The sequence below is a fragment of the Pecten maximus genome, chromosome 4, assembly GCF_902652985.1.
Source record: "Pecten maximus chromosome 4, xPecMax1.1, whole genome shotgun sequence".
In the NCBI taxonomy this organism is placed as follows: Eukaryota; Metazoa; Mollusca; class Bivalvia; order Pectinida; family Pectinidae; genus Pecten; species Pecten maximus.
The window spans coordinates 32,543,539-32,569,487 of record NC_047018.1 but is presented as its reverse complement, the minus strand read 5'-3'; the positions used below and the strand labels follow the sequence as shown (position 1 = coordinate 32,569,487).

The following is a 25,949-nucleotide window of genomic DNA, read 5'->3' as shown; positions in this document are numbered from 1 at the left end:
CGCACACACGGAGGCCGTCCTTAAATAATATTAGCTTTTAATATAGGACGTTAAATAAATAAAACGAAACCAAACAAAAATGTCAAAGAGACGGATGATAACAAAAAGGAAGAGGCAGAGGGAAGGGATAAGATAAAGGTTGTAGCGTTCTCCCCGTAATCCCTAAAACATAATGACATCAGAGGAATCACTCTAGATCAGCCAGTGCCTCATTCAATTAGTTGCTTCTCATGACATGCAATGAGATTCAGTAGACACGTTCTTTCCCCAATGATCATATAGATGTTGTGTTCTTCCACTTACATTAATTGAAATTAGTCCTCTGTATGAACTATAACCTTCAATGAATAATTTCTAATATTACCGTATAATAAAGTGGGCATTGTCTAGCCCCCTTTAATGTTGAATACATGTCATGTCACACCCATTAATTGCTAACTACATGGCCTCTGAAATCTAATGTTTTTTAACTCCATGATTGTCCTTGCCAGTGAGCATTGTCGATAAACTATTCCTCCTTAATTATGGGCTTTATTTTGTTGGCATGAACAGTTCAATATAAGTTTCCATATTGAAGATGGGTTTTTTCTACATGAACTTAAAAATTAATGCGAGTTCATCTGTATGATTCCATTAGCTGGTTATGTACAGTCTCTGTCTGTCTGCTTACCTGCAAAATCTTCACATTTACTGTACATAGTTTGATTGTATTCCCATATCTCTAATGCACTGAGCGGCTCGGCGTGTCCCTGAAATGTCGCGAGCAATATCTAGTTACCCTTTATGACCGCTCAACCTTTCTTCTTCGAGTTTTAATATATAGTCGTCTACGACAAACACCTGTTCCTAATAAGATGATGAGAGGACACAGTTTGTTTAGTGATTATATTGATTCTAGGAAAACACGCGCGACATGTATCTTGTCGTCTTTGAATGACAAGGTAGGTCTGAGCGGAGGACCAAGTCATTATTGAGTCTGGCATTAAGCCTCTAGCTATCACGGGGTCTGGTAAACATATTCTTTATTATTTCATATAACCTGATGCATAGAAGCTCACGGCCACCTTTTTCATCAGGACAATCTGAGAACGCTGTCGAACGTATTAGATGTTGTAATATGAAGACTAGGAGGCGTTACGCCTATGATACAGGGCTAATTAATAGAGCTGTATTGTATTGCTTACGCCTGTGACATGTCCTTCCGAAATGAACCATCAAATGTATCGTGTATCTTATATTTTTGACAGGTTAATTACATTTGTATGTCATGGTTGTGTTTATGATATATAAAATCAAAGAAGTACGACGATGGTGATATCAAATTAATTAGTCTGTCGATATCGTATGAATATATATTGCACAGAAATTAAAGGTTACGAATTATATAATATAGCCGATCGATCGAACACCGGAGGACTTATTCTACTGTAGATAACATTTTTCGATTATAAACTGTTGGAAATATCAAAAAATAAATAAGATCACAATTCGGTACATGTGAAGCAAAGCGTGTATTGACAAACATTGTACTCGGATGATCATAAAGCTACATGTTTTATTGCATTTTTGCCAGTAAAATATAGAAATTTAGCAAACTAATAAAACTTATATTTTCACTGCAGCGATGAGCAGTGAAAATATAAGGTTTGCAGTGAAAATATAAGTTTTCCGTTTTTGACCAATCAGAGAGGACCTTTGTATTCCCCTCGTTGAAATGTGCCGATTTTTTCAATCGAAGCGAAGATAAATAAATTGGTTATTTTACTGTATTTCTGAAATTTTCAGACTAGTTTTTGACAAGATACTCACTTGACGTTAGCTATTCATGCACAGATTCTCCTATAACAGCAGAAAACGGCGGCGTCAAGTTGACGTGAAGGAACGTCACAAAAAGATAACGTCATTACTGCTTCCCGCACTTTTTGACACTATTCATTTGTTGATGTTTTTAAATTTTTTTTTATGAAATGCAATAAAAAGAAAATTGAATGGTTTCCTGTTAAATATAACATATATTTCACTCGTATGACAGAACATTTCGATATTTTTCACTCGTGTTTCGCACTCGTGAAAATATCGATATTCTGTCATACTCGTGAAATATATGTTATATTAAACGGGACACCATTCAATATCGTCTATATATAATACATTGTATATATACTTTATCAATCTCTCCAGTCTAGACGAAATATATGGTATATCATTTTCCTGCCTATAATGGTTGTTTGGTAGGAAACATCAATGGATTGGCTCTTCACCGAACGATTATGATACTAATTGCAGGATCCCTATCCCTGACCCATCATTGAATGATAATACAGATTTCCCTATCCTGTGTACATGACCACCGTAAGCTCCTTGTTTGTCGGATCATCATAGACAGACTTAATACTCTTAATGAACTAATGCGTGTCCAAGGTCATGAGTGTGCGTTATACGTTTTAAGGGGTCACGGAAGCTCAGTCGGTATAGCATTAGCCTCGAGACACGAGACCTGCGGTTCGATGACGACACAGAACAGTTGGTATTCTCAGAAAGCTGATATCACGGTGTGATACGGTAGTCGTCCTTATATTATGAACACATACATTTTTATTTTGTTTAGCGAGGAAGCCACCAAACGCATGCAAGCAAAAAGACAATGTTGAAGGAGCGGTTACCCAAACACCAAAACAAATCATAACGCAAACGAAAATTCACTGTAATGAAGTTGTTTCCATTACACATTTTCATTAAGGCTGGCTCAGTCGGTTAGAGCACCAGTTGTGTTTCTCGAGAAGCTGAGAAACTGACTGGTCCGTGCTATCGGCAAGACACTTTAACCTAATTGCTCTAGATGACATGCAATGGGCCTTCCCTATGTTCAATGAGGTAGTTGCCAACTACTTCAAGGAGATCCTGCCTCAAAAAGATCCCGGCTGTCCATGGGGCGATAGAAATAACAAACAAAATAAAGCCCCGATATAACACGAGAGGCTAAAGGCTATAGGTTCTGTTTAATAGAACAAAACATTTATATAGTATGGTATGATATATCTAAACAAAGACGAAGATTTGAAATTGAATTGAATTTATATAATGAATACGGAATACTTTTATCGCATTCGCGCCGACTACGGTCACTTATTAGGTTAACAAATCTCCAGCAGCTCTAAGGTTTTTTTGGTCACCGGCAATGTCAGCTCGTATTGCCCGTAATCACGAAACCATTATCTTGCTCTAGCATTCAATATGTACTTATTCCAACTTCATTTTAACCCACTTGAATTATGAAACCGCGGTTTAAAAGGGAAACATAATATGGCAAATGAAGTATTTTCCTTTGAAAACATATGATAACTCAGAAGAGAAATTTATAACCAAAAGCGTGTGTTGTGTCTGAGCACAAAACGTATAATTAAGCATAACTACGGTTTCATGATTATGGACTGATCCTATTAAGCATTTATTTCAAACGTCATTGTTAGCAGTTTGATTTATATCATAACATGATATCCATGGAGGAAAAAACAAAAACCTGCACTCATCAGTTTGTAAAATGGAATCACATTTGTATACAAATCAAGGCATTCTTGATACCGGAAATAGTTTTTACGCGCACCGTTAAACAATGACATCCGGTGTAAAACATTTCCGTCAACAGAAATGTATCGGGGATGCTTGTAGACTGATGAATATTGATCTTTGCTTGGTCAATTCAGAGTCTCGTCTTGCTGGCCACCAGACATTTTCAGTGTATTCGAAAAAAATCTCATTTGATCGCTGTCAGCCAACAAACACCCATTTTCCAGAAACATGAGTATAATAACAAAGTGTCGACCCCATAATTGGTTATGTTCGGTATCAATGTTCTTTAACCGGAAGTTCATTTTCTTGTCCGTGATAGAACTATCTAGATGTGGTTTATAGTTCATTGAACATCAGATATGACCCGTTAAGCTACAGCTTCCCTATCTAAAAGTTATAGCCTGTTTCAAAATGTCAAATAAACCGAAGTACGCCTAATATATAGAGTGATAAATAGCCAGTCGTGCGAGAGTCAACTCTCTTCTCCTTTTTACCAATGAGACAGAGATTCTTAAACAGCATTGTCCTTAAGTATTCAAGATGAAATGAGATTACAGTCCGACATCCCGTCATGTCTGGAATCGTCTCCATGTGGTCGACAAGGGACCGACGTGTTCTAATAGAAGCTCTGCTTCTGTTCATTGTTAATGGCGTTCAAATTCTGCGTGAGTCACACAGGGATACAGAATGATTATCCTAGCAAGGGAAGCGACGTAGACTATTCGATGCATTTTCTATTCTATTATGAATTTTGAAAATAAATGTATCGGCTTCTACATCTTATTCCGTTTTTCTAAGTTATTTCCGTTTTTCACCTGTATTTGAACGATTTCATTTTTATAAAAAAAAATGTAAATGTAAAACACCATTGTTATCTTAACGGCATATCAATATATATGGGAATTATATCGAAAAGATTTAACTTTAATGTCAAAATTCACAAATGTTGGACAAAATATCGGTTTATTTACACATGTGTTTTAAGGATTCGTCAATTTCTTTTAATAAAACACATATAAACGCATGGCAATCGCTATTGCCTACAGAACAAAACACAGTTTCTTCATATAAGTGGCAGGCGAAATTTCTTTGTGAAAAGCATCGGAAACAATATATTTTTCATGTCCGATCAGGCCATTGAACCCTAGCCGCCATAGTGACATAGTAACGAGGAACTATTTACTGCTTATCAACAGAAGATCTGGGCGCACGAGAACCTAAATGTGTATATCTGTAATAAACAAAATTTTTATTTGTACATTAAGGAGACAACATTAACATAAAAACAATATAGAAGTACTAATAAGCAATATCTTTGTGTGGAACACAGGATTATACTTTAAAATTAATGCCAATTACTGTTAACGGTCCAGTGAAGTTGTAGCCATATAGTCGCGCCATTTATGTTTGCGAGTTGATGTGTTATCATTGACAGTACATAATAACAAAGTATTTGAAGCGTGGCGATCGTTCGAAACTCTGCATGTATGCATATACCACAGAATACAAACAATCGATACAGGCTAACGAAAACCAAGTCTCACTATATTGCCTTCACTCCGTCCATGGCACCCAGGGACAGAGAGTAGATGATAAGTTATGTATGATTGATGAAGGATATGCAAGGCGTTATGATCTTAACGTATAGCTACAATCTATACAATCTGTATTTGAAAATTCAGTGTTTCAGCGATTCTCATGAATCATAATAACATCGTCTTGGATTATATGAATATATTTAATCCAACCAGATTTCCTAGAAACCCGATAATGCCTTTTGATGTTATATTTATCTATTTGTTTATTTATTTATTGCAGTTTCAAAACAAAGTAAATGTCTTTTGTTTCTAAAGAGGGTTGGTTGAGTGGTTTTTAACGCCCTATTAGTATTGCGGGACGGTCTCTCCTGTGTGTAGTGTGTATGTGTGTAGTGTATATGTGTGTAGTGTATATGTGTGTAGTGTATATGTGTGTAGTGTGTATGTGTGTAGTGTATATGTGTGTAGTGTGTATGTGTGTAGTGTATATGTGTGTAGTGTATATGTGTGTAGTTTATATGTGTGTAGTGTATATGTATGTAGTGTATATGTGTGTAGTGTGTATGTGTGTAGTGTGTATGTGTGTAGTGTATATGTGTGTAGTGTGTATGTGTGTAGTGTGTATGTGTGTAGTGTATATGTGTGTAGTGTATATGTGTGTAGTGTGTATGTGTGTAGTGTGTATGTGTGTAGTGTAAATGTGTGTAGTGTATATGTGTGTAGTGTATATGTGTCGTGTTCCCTGTTGTGTCGTGTCCTGGTGTGTCGTGTGTCTGTGTGTATGTATCCGTGTGTAGTGGTCCTCTGTGTGTCGGTGTATAGGGCTGTCGTGTCTCTGTGTGTCAGTGGTGCTATGTGTGTCGTGTGTCTGTGTGTCCGTGGTGTCTTGTGTCGTAGTGTCTATGTGTCGTGCTCCGTGTTCGTGTATATGTGTGTAGTGTATAGGTGTGTAGTGTATATGTGTGTTTTAGGAGGCTGCGGTATGGATTAAACTGCTGCACGATGTAGTGGTATATTCATTACTTTCATTATTTGACATAAAATGTACATGTGTCTATTACTGAATTCTATTTAATCTTCTGTTCAATTGTCTGTCATTTGCACAATTCATCTAGAATGATCACCTTACAGGAGACTCATACCTATATTATAACGGTCTCGTCCACCTGTATTTGTTGTGAATGATATTTCTACATAAAGATGATTGAAAATGTAATTATTCGCATCTACTCATATCCTTCATAAATGGAGTAATGCAAAACCTTTTACATAACCATTTACAACATAAAGAGATTTATTTAAACTATCTTTTGCCGTCGGAAATGGTCATATTACAAGACCAAGGGACGGATTTGCTAAATACTGTAAGCTAACTTTATATATTTACATATAAATAAGATTGGTTTGGTTTGCCTAAGTATTGTTTAACGTCTATGCTAAGGTAATTTAAACGTGGCCTCTCCTGTGTGCAAGGTGTATGTGTGAAGTGTATGTGTGAAGTGGATGTGTGAAGTGGATGTGTGAAGTGGATGTGTGAAGTGGATGTGTGAAGTGTATGTGTGAAGTGGATGTGTGTGTGTTCTGGGAGGCTGCTGTATGTTTGTATATGTCAAATTCAAAATGGCCAGTTGATATTCTTAGGTAAGCAGACAAAGTATGTGGTCTGTATGGTTCTAATGAATACCGTCAAATTTCTCTTCCACGGAAGATGGCAATGACCAAGTTTAAAAAAAACCTCCATTCTGCGTTATACGCGGAGAAACAGTAACGGCATTCAGGGTTATTTTTTCACAAATAAGAATATCCAGTGACCATCCGATAGTTCAGTATATCAGTGAACGAAATAAACAATATATATAATATATTATAGAAATGCTAACAACCACCACTATTTCAGTAGCCTGAATAAAATCAATGTCTAGTGATTGACCACTGTTGCCGTAAGCTGTAGAAAGGTCAAAGCAATGTCCAGCAAAAGTTAATCTCAACTTCCTGTCTCTGACCCCCCACAACGCGAAGAACGTCTTGAGCCGATCTCCTACTGAGAATTATAGCTCCAAACAAACAACGGACCACCGACATATTGATTGATCCTTGTTCGAATGTATATGCCTAGATAATAATACTACATGGTCATCTAAGATGCTACTGGCTTCCTTGGATATATGGAGGACATGGTTTATATGAAGAGGTTCTTTCCATGTCAATGGGTTGGTTGGAGAGCTATAGAGACGATGGATCCTTCATGTAAGTTGAAGGATATCCCGTGATTTCGACGTGATTTTGAAGGACGAATCCACTATTGTCGGATTCGACATGGACTTACAGCAGGATGATGAAATCACTTCACATCACAATCTCCTCTTGCGTTAATTGTCTGCTCGGCTGTTTTATTATGATCGTTCATCCGGCGTCTTCCAAATGTAGATTGCATTGGTTCCCGAGAAAATATGACCATGACCCCAGGCTTCCATAAACCTCGTGTATTGATGAAAGGGCGTGAGTTTCACGTGGTCTATTGATCAATGACAAACCTCACTTTATATACAAGACTCACGGAAAACTGGATAAATGAACCTGATCAAATGTAATGTGAACGGAATTGGAAGTTGCAGAAACAACAATAGTCCTTTATTATCTACTGTAGTTTTCATTTCTCAGAAAAAAGGTTTTCATGATCCGGTCAAAAAGTTCTGGTAGGATGGTACATAGTATTTATTTTTATGAACTTACATCTTGGTCATAAAGCATATCATTCAAAATATTTGAGGCAACAACATTTCTCTCTGTACTTTAATAAACAATTATAACAGCAAAACCTGTCACTGCCTAATCTGGATCCCTATGTATACCGGCTTTGATAATTTTATCCTGGCAATTTTTCCCTTAATCATAGTAGGGACACACTCTTACGTGTAACCTGCCAAAATGTAGTCTAGCCTCACCTAATGTTTAACCTACAATATCATTGACACCTCTGTAACATTGATCTTTTAAACAAAATGCATGTACAACTTCCCTAACTTGGTATTTTTACCAAAATCCGAAAGATTTTTAACCTGATTCTTCTGAAACGTTGACAGTTTCTTATACCGGGTTTTCTTTTCCCGTTGCCGTTACTCTATTGTAGATACCACTGGAGACATCGTATAGTTCAAGTTTCGCTCGAGAAACATCGTTGTAATCTATCCGCCTTGTAGAGACGTATTAATGTCATTTTCACGATAACAGAATGGTAAGGTTTCAGATGTTGGTAGGTTAGATTTAAACCAACTATCTGATAGCAACTGTTTGCCATATTATATCAATTGTACTGGGAATTCGAAAAGACGTGAAGCATGAACGTTCGCAAGGTAAAAAAATGGAATTATCGACGTGTTCACTACAAAAAGCTCCTACACTGACACGAGCTTTAACTCTCACGAGACTTGCAGATATATAAAGATTAGCAGTATTGAGTTCGAACCTGCAACACTGTACAAAGACAACACGAGAGCAGATTTTCAAATTACATTTTCATTTGAAAAGATACGTTTTTAAAATTCCTCCTCGAAGCCATCAAGAGAGTAAGCTCCTCTGACTTACAGTGTTTAAGTATTATTAACTGGCAATATATCGTCAGATCTTCCATTCTCACACTCTATAATTGGTCTCTGCCGAGACTTTACTTAGACGATGAGGCCATTAAAATGTGCATGATATGTCAAAATGGATGCAATACGCCATCATTGTAGCAGTATTTATCTGTCTCCACTGAGCGTTTGAATCAGTACCAACAGACATGCCCTGACATTTATTAACTTTCCCACAGGGTAATATAATAAGGGTAATTATTGGCGAAGGTCGCTTCTTTAAACCGTACTAATGTGAGAGATGTAAACAGCCTTAAGCAAATACAGTAAAACCTGCACTATTGGACATATATATATATATAGTAAAATATTCTATAAAGGAACATCTATTTCGGTTCACAATGTTCAAGAACATCTACCCATAATGGCCACCTTACTATGGTCCCTTGGTTGACCTTGACGGCCTTATCTGATAGTACATTAAATATCAAAGACATTTGGAGACGGGTGACGTATTGTTTCCAGAATTTATGATAATATAAGGAAAAAACTAATAGTTATTCGCACCAAGTTTATCTGAATGGTTCATATGACAATTACTGTAACGAAATATGAGGAAAGTGAAAACGTATTACATTCATGTTCCTAGTACCTACTGTCGTTCATGTCATACCCTAACTAGATATTCAAGAATTATGTCCATGCTTAAAATAAATCCCATACACTACTGGAAAAATTTCTGAAGTCAAGAATTTGAAAAATATTGTGACGGACTGGAGGGTACGTTTGGGCTACGTATCAAATGGACTAATGTGGAAAACCCTTGGTAGTCTATCATAGGAAAATATGGGAGATACGACTGAGATATAAAACCTTAGTTAAAATTCAAATTATCTAGAACTTATGATATGATCTTAAAAAACAATATTTTTATTTGAATATGCTTTTAAATAATTTATTTGACAAATAAAATATGAACGAGATTTCGAACGAGCTTACGTTAATCATTTTTCTCTTAAAACTAAACATTACAAAATTCTAATTTTAACGAAAAAGCGCTCTTTGAAATGAGACGGGAAAACTTCTTTTGATTAAATTACAAAAAAATATGGAAACTTGTTTTCATTAATTCTATTCCGTTTAAAAGATATCAGCCGACACTCTTTCACACTCATTAATTACACTAAAATAAGTTTGACGTAGCATAGCTTTGTTACAGAAGCCAAAGTTTTGGTATGGATTTTTTAATCATGCTTTCGAGAACACATGTAATAGGTTTAAGAGGAAATTGAATGAGGTCGTACTAAAAGATACACGTCTTTTATTTGTCAGGGGAATTCATATTTCCGACAAAATTTGCTTTGATTAACTCGTTAGCGTGCAAAAGGATATTTGTCACCGGGTGTAACTGTTTTTTTGTTTACAATAATCTCATCTCTTGAATACACTCCAAGATGAAAAATACACTTTAAAACAGGACACGTAAGTTGGGTTAAAGAACCAAAAGTGGCAAAATAATTTGATAAGTTTTGTTTAAGTTCAGGGGGGTATTTTTGTATGTTTGGAGTGGGATGTCTCTTTTACCATTATTACAGTTTACATATATTCCCGATGGGTCATCAGAATTCCTCAGAATTGCTGAGACATCCTATTCCCAACTGTTCTTGATTAGTTATACACAATTGGTGCGCAATCGTTTCCCAGGCAACAATTCAGAAAACGGCCTGTTTTGTTAACGTCGCGCCTGTATTCTCCAATATACGCTTACATTAACATAATATTTTTTAAGTCGCGTTCAGCATGGTATTTATTTGTTTAAAAGAAGGAATTTTCACGATGAATACCATATATTTCACAGGAGTAGATAAAACGACATCTGTTTTAGATCCTATATATGCTCATATGTGTGTAATGATTCAAAATGTCAAAGTTTGAAAAGTAAGAATGACATGTCATTTTGCCGTAATAGGAAGAATCAGGAAAATATATCATATGCATAGTGTAGTAATCTTTATTGGACTCTCTTATCAATAATTCACATGATGGATCGGTTCCTCATGCTCTTGGCGTCATACACATATAAAACGTACTTTTAGACTTTCTATAATTGACAGCAGGGTCCTGACATGGCGGACAGTGTGGTCATATTTTGTTCAATATCTGCTTACAAGATATCACGCATGCCGACGCTATGCTGTGTATTATATAAGGTATGACCCACAATGGTCAGGGGATAAATATATGGACTTCTCTATGTTCTAAAGTCCTTCAGGTGCATTCTTTGCTATCTATTGTGAATGAATGTTTATTTTGTTTTATTGTATATTGATCTATTCTGAAAGAAAGCTATAATGATATGTACAGTATTTAAATGTTGTATGCGAGATGTATGCATGTAGTGTATCTGTGTGTGCACTGGGAGACTGCGGTATGCTTGTGATTGTCTTTATATTGTGAATATTGTGAGTATAATTCTTGTGATTGACTTTAAAACATGTTTAACCTATATATCACATATATAAATACATTTTCACAATATTACCATACGGATGGAGTGCGGCAAAACTTAAACTACACTAGTTTTTAAAAAGCTATTTTTAATATAGCAACATTAAACACAAGAATACATGAAGCCTTGTAAACCGTGAGTGGAGTTCAACTAAATAAACCGTGAATGGGGTTCAGCTAAATAATTCCAGTGTATGCCGCAAAGGTCAGGACATTCTACACCGGTAGCCACTTCCCAAATCTGTTTCTCTTGCTGCCATACTGAAGATGTTTGAATTGGTACACTTACCCTTTGATAAATACTAATCCTCTTAAATATTACTTTCTTCGGTAAAAATACTTGTAATTAATTATGGTACTTCAAATCTCACACTAGAGGAAGATGATTTTGAAACTAATGAATAAAAAACTACAATCTCTAATTTCTTGTCACTCCTTCAATAGCTAAAATGCGCGGCTGATTAGAAATCTTCAGAATATTAGATTTTTGCTCATTTCCCATGGTTTCGCATTCCAATTGAACTCGATGAAGTAATTCCTTTGCCAATCATTGAACTGGGCCATACAGTTGAAGGGATGTTTTCCCCAAACACCCTCAAATCTTTAGTAATTAATCAAAACAAAAATTCTTTATATCTTAATGTTTGGGTAACAATAAGTTTTCATTCTCCAACATATGAGATAAATAAGCATGACGTCATCAATTCACCTATGAACGATGACGCCTGTTTGCCTGAGTAGGCATCAAACATTACCAAGTGTAGTCTCTATTTCGGAATCAGTGCTAAATCTCTTATCGTATGATATGATTCATCAGTTACTTATATTATAGAACTGTCCCTTTGAAAAAAAGCTTCATCATATCGATTATTCCTCACACCACTGAATTGTGTGCTCCATTTCAAATTCCACCCATAGTCAATTAGTTATATGATTCGCATATACACATTTCTGACTCAATATTCTTGGACCTGACGGGTTCATTATTTCTCTGCAATATGAGAAGGAATATGAAAGCGATCTTTTCGTGTTGACGTGTATCTGCTTGAAGATACAATCGATTCCGCCGAATATTAAATTTCTCCTCTAAAAACCGCGTTTCATTACTATATCGGAGAAAATGATGGCGTTTACATAACTTTTGAATATACTCTAGATAGAGTATAAAGGTAGAAGCGTTTCGAAGCACAACTTATCAAAACCTATAGATATTGGTTTCCCCATACATGTTTCGCTTATCGGTATCACGTTTTCTATCTGTGTTTACAAACAAGAGATCACAGACAGATCTTAGCGCCAACCATCGAATGATTTCTATCAGTCCTATGAAAGAATTTTTTTCTACTTTTCCCCTCTCTTCCTTTAAATCATTTGATAACCTACATATAAAGTCTTAGACATGTCTAGGAGGAACTTTCTGAAATGTATCAAAAAGAACTTTTAACTGTCAAAATTCAATGTGGCTGCTTGTCGGATAACAAACTTCAACTGTATAAAAAATTAAAGATGGCCAATCAGATTCAAAATTGAATATGCACAAATAAGGACAAAAAGGATATACATGTGAAGTTTGAGACAAATCTTCATGTACTTTTTAAAAAATAGGAATACTAAGGGTTTACTGACGGACCCCGGATTTAGGTTCATTGGAATAGCCCACCATCTCAGATGGTTGGCTAAATGATCATAAAAAGGGGTCCATGGGCCTTTCGGTCACCTGGATGATATATTTTGTTTACATTTTAAAACTTCGTATATTCCGTTCATTCTGATGACACATTTAGACATATTATACGAATTTCTATATGTTGATTACATTTATTATCTTTATTATCTCATTTCCATCGTTTTGTGTCTGCTAAATCAATATCTTATTTTAATTTGATGTCATTACATTGGATACGTGTCTTGATTTTATTTTCCTCTGTTGAAATTTCTTGTCGTGACTGTGTAAACGGAGTTGTGAAATTTGTATCTATGGCCACTTGTTAATAAATATTGGCCTGATTCAATATTAGAAATGTCACCTACCGGCCAGTTGATGATATTGGCTATATACGTCCTGTTGGTGGGTCTCTCCTGTGTAATTTGTATGTGTAAAGTGACCAGTGCCACTTAACTGGTCAATTACGTCCCAACATTCCAGCAATTGTGATGAATCCAGTATGGAGTGCGAGTAATGCGATTGGATTTTGTCTGATCGATGTCACGGCCTCGAACGAAAGTGCATACCGCGAACTACAAGGCAATTATCCAGACCAAAAACACACAAAGTTGATGGCCAATTTGATTGATGCAACGTGAAGCCGAGGTCAGTGCCAATTGGTATTAGTTATAAAATAGGTACACATAAGGTGTTCGGTAGGTCACCTTCATGGCTCCTAAGCAATCTCCAGACAAAACGTTCAATATCGTCTACTGCCTGTAGCAGCGCCATCTGGTCCAGAAAATGAAACCAGCTCAGCATACACATGTTGTTTAATTCCGTACCCTCTTCTTCCCGATGTTTCATGGAATTGAATTGAATTCATTTGTGATTTTATTCGTAGTATTCATTTCAAACAAGACATCTTTGAAATATCTAAAATTAGTACCAGAAAAAAAACCTTGAATAAACTAGTTTAATCAATTAAAGACCGTGAAACGCTACATAGTTGGTTATTGAAGTCAAATTTTACATCAATATACTATATAGAAAATGGGCATCTTTTGACATTGACATGTGAAAGCTCTTGGGATGACAAGAGTCCTGTCATACCACTTACGTGCATCATACTCTTGTGATTCTCGTGCATTAGCGATGATTTACTAGGTTGTATCTCACTGGATGTCGTAAAAGGACGACTTATTGTACATGTCTCCCTGCTTGGTCGGAGGTGGTTTCTCCAATGGCTTCAGTTTAGGGAACAGTCAACACTCCAAAATAGATCTTCTGTCCCCATTGCAACACTTGGGATCTTAAATCTTTCCTTTCTTTCCTCACTACTTGGTCTTTCTGTTCTTTGTTTTCTTTATATCTCGACATCCGTCCACATATCATCCAGGATGTTGCTAGGACGGTAAAGCGTGTCTGTGTTATAAAAATTCAGATACCTTAAAATTGTATTCCGACATTATGTGTTGATCCAACACATCCATTTTCAGGAAACAACAGAAAACCGTATTTTGTGATTTTCGAAATTGTAAATGGTTTAAAAACCTCCGTGAATACATAAAAAAAACCCATAAAATGCATGAGAACAAAAATAATCCAGAAATTTAATTTCACGACCAAACACAGATTACTGTGATTCTATGAAATGTTTAGGATGCTCCGAATCAAATTAGTAACGAGGATTTCACATCCAAGATTGCTTTCCTGACTAAATGATCATTAAATCCCTCACCACATGTAGTTAATGTTAGCGCATCACCCCGTAATTAATTGTTCTCTGAAGTATGAAATCGCCCGATAAATTGTCTCCATGAAATGTTTCATAGGCTAGGTTTTATATTGGTTATCGTCGTCCTGTCATGTGCTTTTTTAGCATTGAAAAGAACGGAAATTAAAACGAAATTTTAGATGCTAAGTGACTTGTTGGTTTGGTTTTACGTCATATCAACAGCATTTAAGAACGGTATCCCTGTGTGCGAGATGAATGCGTGTAGTGAATGTTTTTGAGAGGCTGTGGTATGTTCTTGTTTGTCTCCTTGTTATGGCACAAAACTGATGTCGATTTTAAAGTGCTAACGCACTAAGTCTCTTAGATCGACTGGATATCATATCAGAACGAATCCGCGAATTACTGGTCACAAAATTTAATCTATTGACTAATATTGAAATCTGAAAATAAAAAAAATAATATAAATATCATATGATATAGGAAAGAAGATCAAAATCCCATAATTTGTGTTAACTAAGTAATTCTTGAAAATTCATACTCTGAGATGGTGCCACTGTCAATAACACTGTTCCCATTATCACGATTCCAATGAAAGATGTCGACTATAATAATGACAGAGAAAAGTAACAAAACAAGGTTTCCAGAGATGCAGGTCGATGAAGGCCATAAAAAGGTTTTATTGTGCAAATCACTATCTCATTTAGAAATATTATATTTCCCTATGTGATATGAAGGCAAACGCGTTTGATGCTTGTTGATGTGCCCAGTGATTCTTTTGTCACCACTCTAACTCTTATTTTAGATTGTGACTTAACCAAGGTTTGATCTAGATCTGTATTGCCAGTGTCATCGATGAAGCAGAAGACGCTTATTTTTCCGGAGCACATGGTCGTATTAACCTTGTGCTTTTTTTCAAGAGTCTCCATTTTGATAGATAGTATTGTTTGTATTTAAACTCGTTTAGTCGATTTCAGTTTGAGTTATTGCTTCGTACTATAAAGTCAACATCATATTCAAATAGACAGACATGGACATATCGCAGCCTCAGCCTTACATAGACTACACGTATGCATCTCGCATCTGACCATAGTTGCTGGTAGGATGTTAAATAAAACAAAATAAAACCATCGATATTATGTCGATATTTCCTATTGTTGTCACAGACGTAGAATACAGTGTTACAAACATTTCGGAACTAATGTCAACCAGCAAACCTTACTAGCCAAGTCAAAAGAAATTATAAAGTGAATGCTTTCTTTCAATTAAATTGTATAATATCAATACCGATTAAGAACGATAAACATACATAATATAGTTGCCTTTCTAAGATTCGTCTGTGATGCTAGGGACACTAGTCGTCTGTACGTTAAGTTGTCGATATTATATCAATGAAATGCACTAAATTTTAGTCCATGTTGTGTAGGTTGTTTTGCTTTGTTTTGGTTTAGTAATGTTTAACGTCAACCGCGAAGTTTATTTAAGGACGGCATCACATACATATATCGTACACATTAATCAAATTTGCAACTTTATATACATGATATGAGATTATTAGACCTTGATTAAACAGCAGTAACCGTCATGTATTATTAATACGTTTATGATGAAAATGCACGCGTCTTTAGAATTGGTGATGTGTGTCACGTGATTTGTTATGTCGTGTGCAGCATGTACTTTTGGATCAAGGAAAATGCTTTGGAATTTCACCATGGAAAAATCAAACACAACATGTTCATTAAGCATTAGATTAAAATTCCCATTCCGCCGATGGCTATTTTAAGACTGACAATTCCACCCTTCTACAAATTCTGTCAGACTGGCACAATGTGATTACAACAATTCGCGGTGTTAAAAATATTTCCTTCGATTTGTATTTTCTATTTCAATGGGAAGTTGTACTTGCCGACATTGTTTAAATTCTGTACGAGTTGAATTGTATTAGGTGTCAATGACCCCCAAGTTCGGATGTTTGTACACAGCATTTCTTTATGGACTCAAAATCAAGCGATGCTACAATCACACCTATCAGTATCAGTAATCTACCATGTTTTGGATTAGAGAGAATTCTTCTTCTTTTGCATTCAACACAGCAGGTTGTTGTTTGTCGTAAATACGCCATGTTTTGAACTCGAGACAGAGATTCTACTATGCTATGTGCGACCAAACATATGGTATATATTTTCTCTCATCTTGCATGTTTGGACACGATGGAGAAACGATATTTCACAAGCGCCCAAGCACTTTGTTTTTTGTCTGTAATCTAGCGTATGTTTTTTTCACTCAAGGCATTGAGTCTAATGTTATGTACGACCTATCACGTTTCTATCTTTTTCTGTATCGATAGGCAGTCTCAAATGCTTTCAACTATGTCATATGCACTGCATTGCTCATTTCGTCCCCATCAATATTCATGTCGTCGACTATTTGAGATCCGTACGTAGGCAGTAGAGGCCTTTATATGTAATGACAATTGTAGGATTGAGACAACAGTTTGTGTTGGACGAGACGGCATTCGCGCGCGAGAGTGAGAAATGTTATTACATGCAACCGTGTACTCGTTTTTCGTTGATTACAGTTGCTGCTTTGTCACTGAATTATATTTCCGTGTTTTACCACGACAAACTTATTTCGCATGAATATTTACATTTGGCGCCGCAGGGACATAAATGCAGTCTAGATCATATGACGTGATTGTTACGTCATTTGGACCAACGCAATGCGCTTCGGATGAAACAAAGGCGGAGAGGATTATGATTAAGATTAATTGCGTTGCTATGACATCTTTCGGCGGCATCTTGATCACCTTCACGACAAGGCTTTGCATCGTGTGTCAGGTTACTTGCGAATCAATCACAGAAATAAATTTGATTTAAAGACGCCGTTCTTTCATAGAGTATGAACATACCGGGAAACGGGTGAAAATAAAGCACATATTTATTAAAGAAAGACAGAGATACAGATAAATGCCATTATAACAAGTGTTAGATTGGATTTATTGTCAATGTTAATGCAATCTTGATGATAGATAAACAGTTATGGCGCACTAATGCCATTCTATTTTAATGTCAGCAATATGACAATAAGTACATTCTAACAAGCGTTTAATTGTTAAATTTATCAAGGCCAGAGTATCGGCATATTATCTACAACATTTCGTTCCTTGCCATCTTTAATATTATGCGTCCAACAGTAGTTCCAAGAGGAACTGAATAAGACGCCACTCGACAACTACGTAAAAACCAAACATAATTTTATAACGCTAGAGTTCGTCATTATTAATTAAAATCACGCTAACGTTGAGGAGGGATGCTCTTCGAGTGATTTTGATGGATATTCGACCTTTGGTCCTACATGTTGTAAAGACTAAGTCGTCATGGGATATCGAATATTTCATTTCACGTTTTCATTGTTTTTGTACAAGCGTAGTCAGAAAAAAACACCGGAAAATAAGTTTTTTTTGCCTTTTCCCCAAAATTGTGCCATGTCTGACATGAGTGATGGGGAGTATGATTCTCTAGCGAGAGTATTGATTGAAATACACTTTCCAAACACAGAAGGTTTACTTAATTAATCGACCGCTCGGTATGTGAGATGCATTTTGTTATCGAAATGCTTTACGCATATTTGATTCCGGAACACATATTATACATAAGTCTCCTTCCAGGAGGATTGAGCAAGCCTTGCTGGATTATTTGCTTCAACAAATCTACAAGTGAAAATACTGGAGTAGTATTCACTATAATTGAATAGATAATTCAAACTCAAATCAATTAATCGGGGGGTGAAGATATATATTTGCATGGTTTAGGTTTAGATTTAACATTGTTTAACGTCCTAACAACATCTAAAAACGGCCTCCCCTGTACCCAACATGCACCCGTTAGTGAGTTAGTGTGTATTTTGGGAGGCTGCGTTGTTTGTTTTTATCTCTTTGTGCTACCTCCCTAAAGCATAAAGCCCAAGACACCCAACGGGACATCCCACCAAGGGCGAACCTGTCAAGACAACTGAAAAAGGACCAGATGTTCCGAAAGAGTAATCATCCTCTATGTGAATCTAGGTCGAAGTTAGGTTAGGAATTACCATCCATGTGAATCTAGGTCAAAGTTAGGTTAGAAATCACCCTCCATGTGAATCTAGGTCGAAGTTAGGTTAGGAATCACCCTCCATGTGAATCTAGGTCGTAGTTAGGTTAGGAATCACCCTCCATGTGAATCTAGGTCGAAGTTAGGCTAGAAATCACCCTCCATGTGAATCTAGGTCGGAGTTAGGTTAGGAATCACCCTCCATGTGAATCTAGGTCGTAGTTAGGTTAGGGACCACCCGCCATGTGAATCTAGGTCGTAGTTAGGTTAGGAATCACCCTCCATGTGAATCTAGGTCGTAGTTAGGTTAGGAATCACCATCCATGTGAATGTAGGTCGAAGTTAGGTTAGGAATCACCCGCCATGTGAATCTAGGTCGAAGTAAGGTTAGGAATCAACCTTCATGTGAATCTAGGTTGAAGTTGGGTTAAGAATCACCCTTCATGTGAATCTAGGTCGAAGTTAGGTTAGGCTAGAATAAGAGTTAGTATGGTCATAACGACACCACTTGGCATAGCAACATACATCAAATACGTCTGACTTCAAATCGCACAAATATGTAGAATATTTCCAAATGTGTTCATGATGTCAGCCAAAGACCTTCCTTGTGGTCTTTATCAACCTGACCTCTCGATACCTTGTGTTGTTAATGTTACTGTCAGTAGTCGACAACTCTCACGGAAATCCCTATAAAGGGGATATGTCCTTTAAAAGAGCCACTTTAGCCGGATAAGTAACGGTCAATATGTGGTAAGAATACTATTTATGTTACATCGTGTTTTCTGTATACTAACGAATTATATGTAATATACCAATGAAAATGCGTATATACGTCGTAACCGAATCATATTAAGATAAGGATGATATACGTATTAAATAAAGATCACTCACATAAAAAGTCAAATGTATGGCGACATCGTTGAATCAAATCTTGGAATAGGGTTTTATGTGTTATTATCCATCATTATCCACGTGTTTATGTTTAAGTGGAAACCAAAGAATGTAAAATAGATTTTAATGTGAAACTCCACCAGGGCGCTAATCTATACATATGACATATTTCCTGTGAGGCCCCTTCAAATATCAACACGTGAACAAAACAGGAATGACACTTAGTAAATACTCATTAGTAATAATAAAACAAGGTAGTATTGACGTAAACCTGCTATTTCATCATTCATTTCTACCTTTGTAGAGATTAATGCCCTCGTTATGATAATTATGGATACATTTCAACATTTGTCCTCATTTTAGAGCTCAGCGTGCTCTAAACCCTTATGTCTCCTCGAATGATACTTAATTAGTAAGAGAACATTGATTTGTCCATCTCTCCAAACACGCAACTGTAGATAGCGATGTTTAATTTCTTTGATATCATTGCAATCAATGTTTAGAAGACTAAGAGATGGAGTGTATTTTTTAATCCTTAATGAGTTGTGTTTCAAATTAGGACTGGCGTACCGAGTTCAAACGAAGAATTCTTATTTTGCACAGTTGTTTTTCTCGAGGATTTTCTGTCAGACAGTTCTAAGAATATTCTTACTAAGTCGAAATGAAAGTCCCATTTTAGATATATAGTCGGTGTGATATATGAAAAATACTTATGTTTCACGCTACCGAGACTTTGACACAGAGATATCTTTAGTATATATATTCTCAGTCAATATGTAACATCAATACGTGACTAAAGAGCGTTAATTTTTTGACATCACTAACGGTCTGTAGACACGTGACTAGTACCAGATTGTACTTCCGGTAATGCGGCAACAGCTTGGTTAGGCATGACTTGCACAGAAAAAAATACCTTGCAGCATTTAACATTTCATTCAAATGTTTATTCAATATCTTAATTAAGCTTCTCCTCTGGACGAGAAACACTAAACACGGAAGGCTATTAATTAGTTTGTAGGTTTGAAAGAAACACAGGTTTACAGTATTAATTTATTTAAGAAATTTAGAGTATTAATTTGTTTGGAGGTTTGTAAGAATACACGGGTTTCGAGTATTCGTTTGTATGGAGGTTTGTAGGAAACACTGGTTCCGAGTGTTGATTTGTTTGGAGGTTTATATTAAACACACGGGTTAATCTAACACCAAATATAAAATCTTGATGGGATTGTTGCATTATATTTCGCATACTTGTCGCAGTTTGAATACATGCAAGATTTGTACGAGATAAATATCAACGACAGATCGAGTTACCTAGTAATGGTTTGTATTTAATGCATGTATAATGTATATTATTACACCCTGTTTACATCTATAGGGAATGTATTGATGTTTCCTCACACACATGACAATGGTATTTTTATATTTTATGAGGAAGACAGCTGTTTTAAAGTCATTATAAATACTTTTTGTCAATAACTGTGAGACACACAGACCTGCTATTCGTTCTGTTGCATGCTTGGGTTAAGGGCTTCCAAGTTTGTTCAACTGAATAACCCTGACCTATATTCAAGATCACAGTGGTCAAATAGGATAAAATCTTAAAAACGACTTCCTCTCAATAACATTGAGGCCCAGTTACTTGATATTTGACCTGTACCATGCTGGGGAAAGGGGCTACCAAGTTTGTTCAAATGAATGACTATGACACAAATTCAGGATCACGGGGTCAAATAGAAAGAAATATTTTCAATAACCACGAAACCCAGTTACCTGAAAAAAATGAGTCTGTAGCATGCTAGATGAAGGGCTACCAGGTTTGTTCAAATGAATGACTTTGATCTTCATTCAAGGCGACAGAAGTCAAATATGTTAAAAAAATTTAACAATAATTTTTTGATAGCAAGAAGACTACAAAACCTGGTAATTGGCCAAAAGTATGCTTGAATGCAGGACTACAACATTTATTTACATGTAAATTTAGTGGTAATCAGGTTTGCATCTACATACATGACCTAGATCAACATCAAAGTTGCTCTAGAAGCAGGTGAGCGATAAGGCACATTTGGCCTCTTGTTTTCATATAAAACGTATTCCATTTACAACGACGTTCTATCTAGTAATATACAGATGTTGTATTTGTACTGGTGATAAAAGTAGGTCGTTCATCTATATTCAATGATTTAAAGGTTTTATACTATTGTGACACTTTTGGTTTCAGCAAAAATCGATTGACGCTCTACAAAATAGTATATTTCATAGTTTTGTAACACAACTACATAAATGTAAGGTGCTTTTATTACCAGAAGTTTTTGATTTCTTTGAACTTGAAACCTTTTCAAAATGAATGGTCCGATTTAGGAATAAAGAGTCATCTTTAATCATTGTCTTTTTTTGAGCTTCTGTAGAAAAGGTTTAAATGAGTCATGACTGTAACTGATAAACTGGTCCACTGTATGTTGATCCTTGTAGAAATGTTGATGAGGCAAGACTATCTATATGATTGGAGTTTTTCTGGTGTCGTCATTAGTTGGGGGTCACGTGAGAACCCTATAAGGGGTCACGTGAGAACCCTATAACAAGACCTGTCGACCCTATTTCATTTTGTCTTTGGATACTCCCAATCTTTCTTTCTTCCCCTGTACAATTGAGATGTATGTTTATTCTATTGATACCTAAATTATAAGCTTCGCCTTTTGCAACACTAGGGGTTTACATTGATATGCGTTTCCCTTTCTTTCTTCTCGCCCTCCCCACCTCCTCTTCCACTCCCCTATTTTTGTATATCACCGTTGACGTCTCCCTGACACCCGTCCTCTTTTGACACTGACTCACCTACATCCTGTTGACTGCTTTTTATTATCTTGCGTATGGCAGGAAAATACTCTGATGTTAATCATGGAACTGTGTTCGGGTTTGCCTACCCCTATCAGACAGAATTATTAAATGCAATCTACTACATGTGCTAATGTTTCCTTTCCGAAATTTTGCAGGAACCATTATATTGTTCAGATGGTAAGAAGCTATAAAACATTTAAAGTCTTCATTTCCTCTTCCCAGACAGCTCATATTCAAGGCAAGGTTAATATGTATTTGTGTTTAATTCAAAGGATATTATGGATTCTGCCAAGCAGACGGTTGTATGAAACACACCAGTCGGTATTTGTCTGTGGAATATGTTGATATAGGAGTTATACATAAATAAAATACATTAACAACACACAAGAACAAAAACTTACACACATTGTGTAGATTCTTGATATAAAATACCTCATTGGTAGCGGGAAAGGTAAACATCTTAAATGCTTACACTTTAACCTATTTCACGCAAGCTATCAAGCATTTGTTACAAACAACAAGAACAGTAAGATTACAACAAACAACATCTTTTTTAGATCTCCCAATCTCGAGGCGACGCTTATCATAGTATCGTGGATTGTCATACTGCTATATATATATATATATACAGACACTCCCACATAGTGTACCATATTGGATGAGATGCAGTTTGTACATGCGGATTTTGTGTCTCAGTCAATAAACTCAAATATGGACGAACACATCCAATAAGCATTATATCTTCGTCTTTTGTTTCAAATCTATATTTTTACTTTGTTTTTGTGTTGTAAATGTCAAATCATTATAAAAGCTGTTTATTGTAGGGGAATCTATACCTGGGTCATTAACTGCTGAAACGTGTGTTGTAAATCTTTATATGGAAACTGCCATGTGTACAACATTCATTAATATAAATCAATTTAATTATCTTTACAGTCAGTGTATGAAGCTGTCACCGCTATAGATGAACTTGGTACATAAAAACTTTGTATGAACAATACTCAAAGCAGAATTCCTATGGCTGATGCTGCTTGTCAAATATGGCTGTTTCATACACGAAGTTGACTAAGAAGTCAAATGCTAAACATTCAAGATGGAAGAAGAAATCAGTAAAAAGTAACAAACGCACATTTCTGTAATTTTTACATGTTCTTAATTCATTGATGTTTTTCTCTTTTCGATATTTCTGTGTTTTAACCCACTTCTATGGTTCTTTTTCATGCCAGAAAAGAATATTGTCTATGTAATATAACCACCACTGCTTAGCAAACGGTCATCACTTTGAATAATGTACACAGAAAGAAACATATTTTCATAGTATATGGCGTTATCTTGCCGTCATGTTAAGAATACACATAACTTGAGTAACGGGAGATTGATGTATGTTTTGTAGAGACAGTAATAAAATGATATATTATAGTTTATTGTACCGATACAGTGGCTATAATGCTAAAACTGAAACACGGCATCTTAGATTGTCATAAAAGCAACTAATAAGTTGTCTGTCACATTGTCTCCTTCCACGAAGTGAGATATATTGATGTATTGTCCGAGACCATCAGACGAGTCTTACCATCAAAGCGCATTGCTGACTCAGATCAAGGTGTAAGTGGATAATATACTGTAATTACCGGAACCAAAGCCGGATACTAGGAATAGAGTCAGTTCGGATCGTAAATCTTTACTACTCATTAACGAGAATTCTGTGCATCCTTTCACGAACGCCAATATCGAGTATTTCCTCCTGATACACTACCTTCGTATCTTTTTTGGAGAATCTTATTGTCAGACAGGACTATGTTTCGTGTTAATTGTACCATCAAGTGATTTTGAAGCACCATCAAAATACATAATTCACCAAATGTTCAAGTCTCAATGTCACTGCTAATGCAAGTTGGCCATGAAATCATCAGATACGTTTGCTTTCGGCATCGGCGTTCCTCCACTACAAAGAGGGAAAATGTCTGTTTATAGGGCTGTAGATTAGAGTACAAGACATTTAAATGATAACAGCAATTTCTCATTCTCTGTCTAGTACAACACATTGTTTCCGTCGTGATTGTTTTAATATGAATGCCATTTATTTATTGAAAAATACAGGTGACTACCATTACACTAAAGTCATAGTTTATTAATTACAAAGAGTTTTCGTTTAAACAAATACTATCAAAAATTCGTATATTTGTCTATACAATGTATAATGATTTGATCCGAGTGTTTATCTTAATGTGTGTCGCGTCGGATTCATCTTTGTTATTGAATACTTTAATAAAAGCAATATCACTATTACTAATCTAGGGTGAGTACAACATATTATCTTTTTCTCCGATGTCCTCTAAGCTGTATCGTCGGACACCCACGGTTGATTGCACAACGCTACACTACACGTATCACCCGTTGGTCAAGTCAGTAGAAAATCCTCGTTTTAATGACGTCACTCTATAATTAGAAACCATTCAACAAAACTCTTTCAGATTAAGAACGGTCCAGGTGTGCGTAGCATGGAATTTGTACGTCAGTTAGCTTACAACACGAACAACAGCTTGGCGGCGTTCACGAAGTTCTTCATCTGTGTCAGACAAAATTATATCAATAATATTCTGCTAAAATGGATTAAATCTGTTGATATTAAATATTCGAGATACGCTCACAACAGTTGTTGATATGCAGCTTTTATAAAGTAAGTGTTTCAATATGATTGACTGAAATTCCGATAATGAGTTGACCCACGGGTGCTAAGTGTAGCATAGCGTAGTTCAATCAGCCGTGGGTATCCGACGATGTCTAAGCCCAAGACATTCGATTATGCAGAAGGCAATATTACTATATAAGCATATAGTATAATCATATAGGCCAACGATTTCATCATAATTGCACCGTTTGAATCAAAACAGTCTCTAAACTAGTCATACCCTTCCGGAACACCAGATTTTAACAACCTTTAGCTTTTTTAATAGTTTCGTTAAAAACTTTCGTTCATTAAAATTTGCGAAAGAGGTTTTCTGTTTAGAGTTAGAATTGCGGTTCTGGTTAATAATATGTAATCCATATTTGTGTCTTCGGCAGTATGCTTCAGTGGGGTAACACTATAAATCGGCAAAAGTTCCGAACTACCCAAGGAGACTTAACATGAGCATACCGCAGCCTCCCAAAACACACATACGCACTCACCACACGCGGGAGGCCGTCCTAAAATGACCTTAGCTGTTAATAGGACGTTAAAGAAAATAAACCAACCAACCCTATTTGTGTATGTATAAACCACCAATTAAACATGTAAACTGGTGTATGCAGTACGATTCATATGAATACTTTTATTATCATTTATAACTATACCAGAACAATGGTAAATTCATCTTAGCGTTACGCGGCAATGAAAATATATTTCTTTATTGTTGAAAAAAGTGTTTTACACGATGTAGGACTGCACTCATTCTAAATACCAACCTTCTAGGCTGAATTCATCAATATCTCCATTTGGTCGTTATGTTTCTGTTCTCTGCTTTCCTTCGTTGGCAAACCGATACATTTTCACTCTAATTCATCGATTCTTAACGTAATTTTTCA

At 36.0% G+C, this 25,949-nt stretch overlaps 1 protein-coding gene across 1 annotated transcript in view; it reads left to right on the top strand.

The window, feature by feature from the left end:
• The window catches only part of LOC117325863, an 84,145-nt gene that overhangs the window by 30,242 nt on the left and 27,954 nt on the right, over positions 1-25,949 (top strand). Inside the window, exon 2 of the mRNA XM_033882360.1 lies at positions 23,319-23,498. Within this exon, the coding sequence (XP_033738251.1) occupies positions 23,423-23,498 (76 nt within the window). The 5' untranslated portion in view covers positions 23,319-23,422. The remainder of the gene's footprint in view (positions 1-23,318; positions 23,499-25,949) is intronic.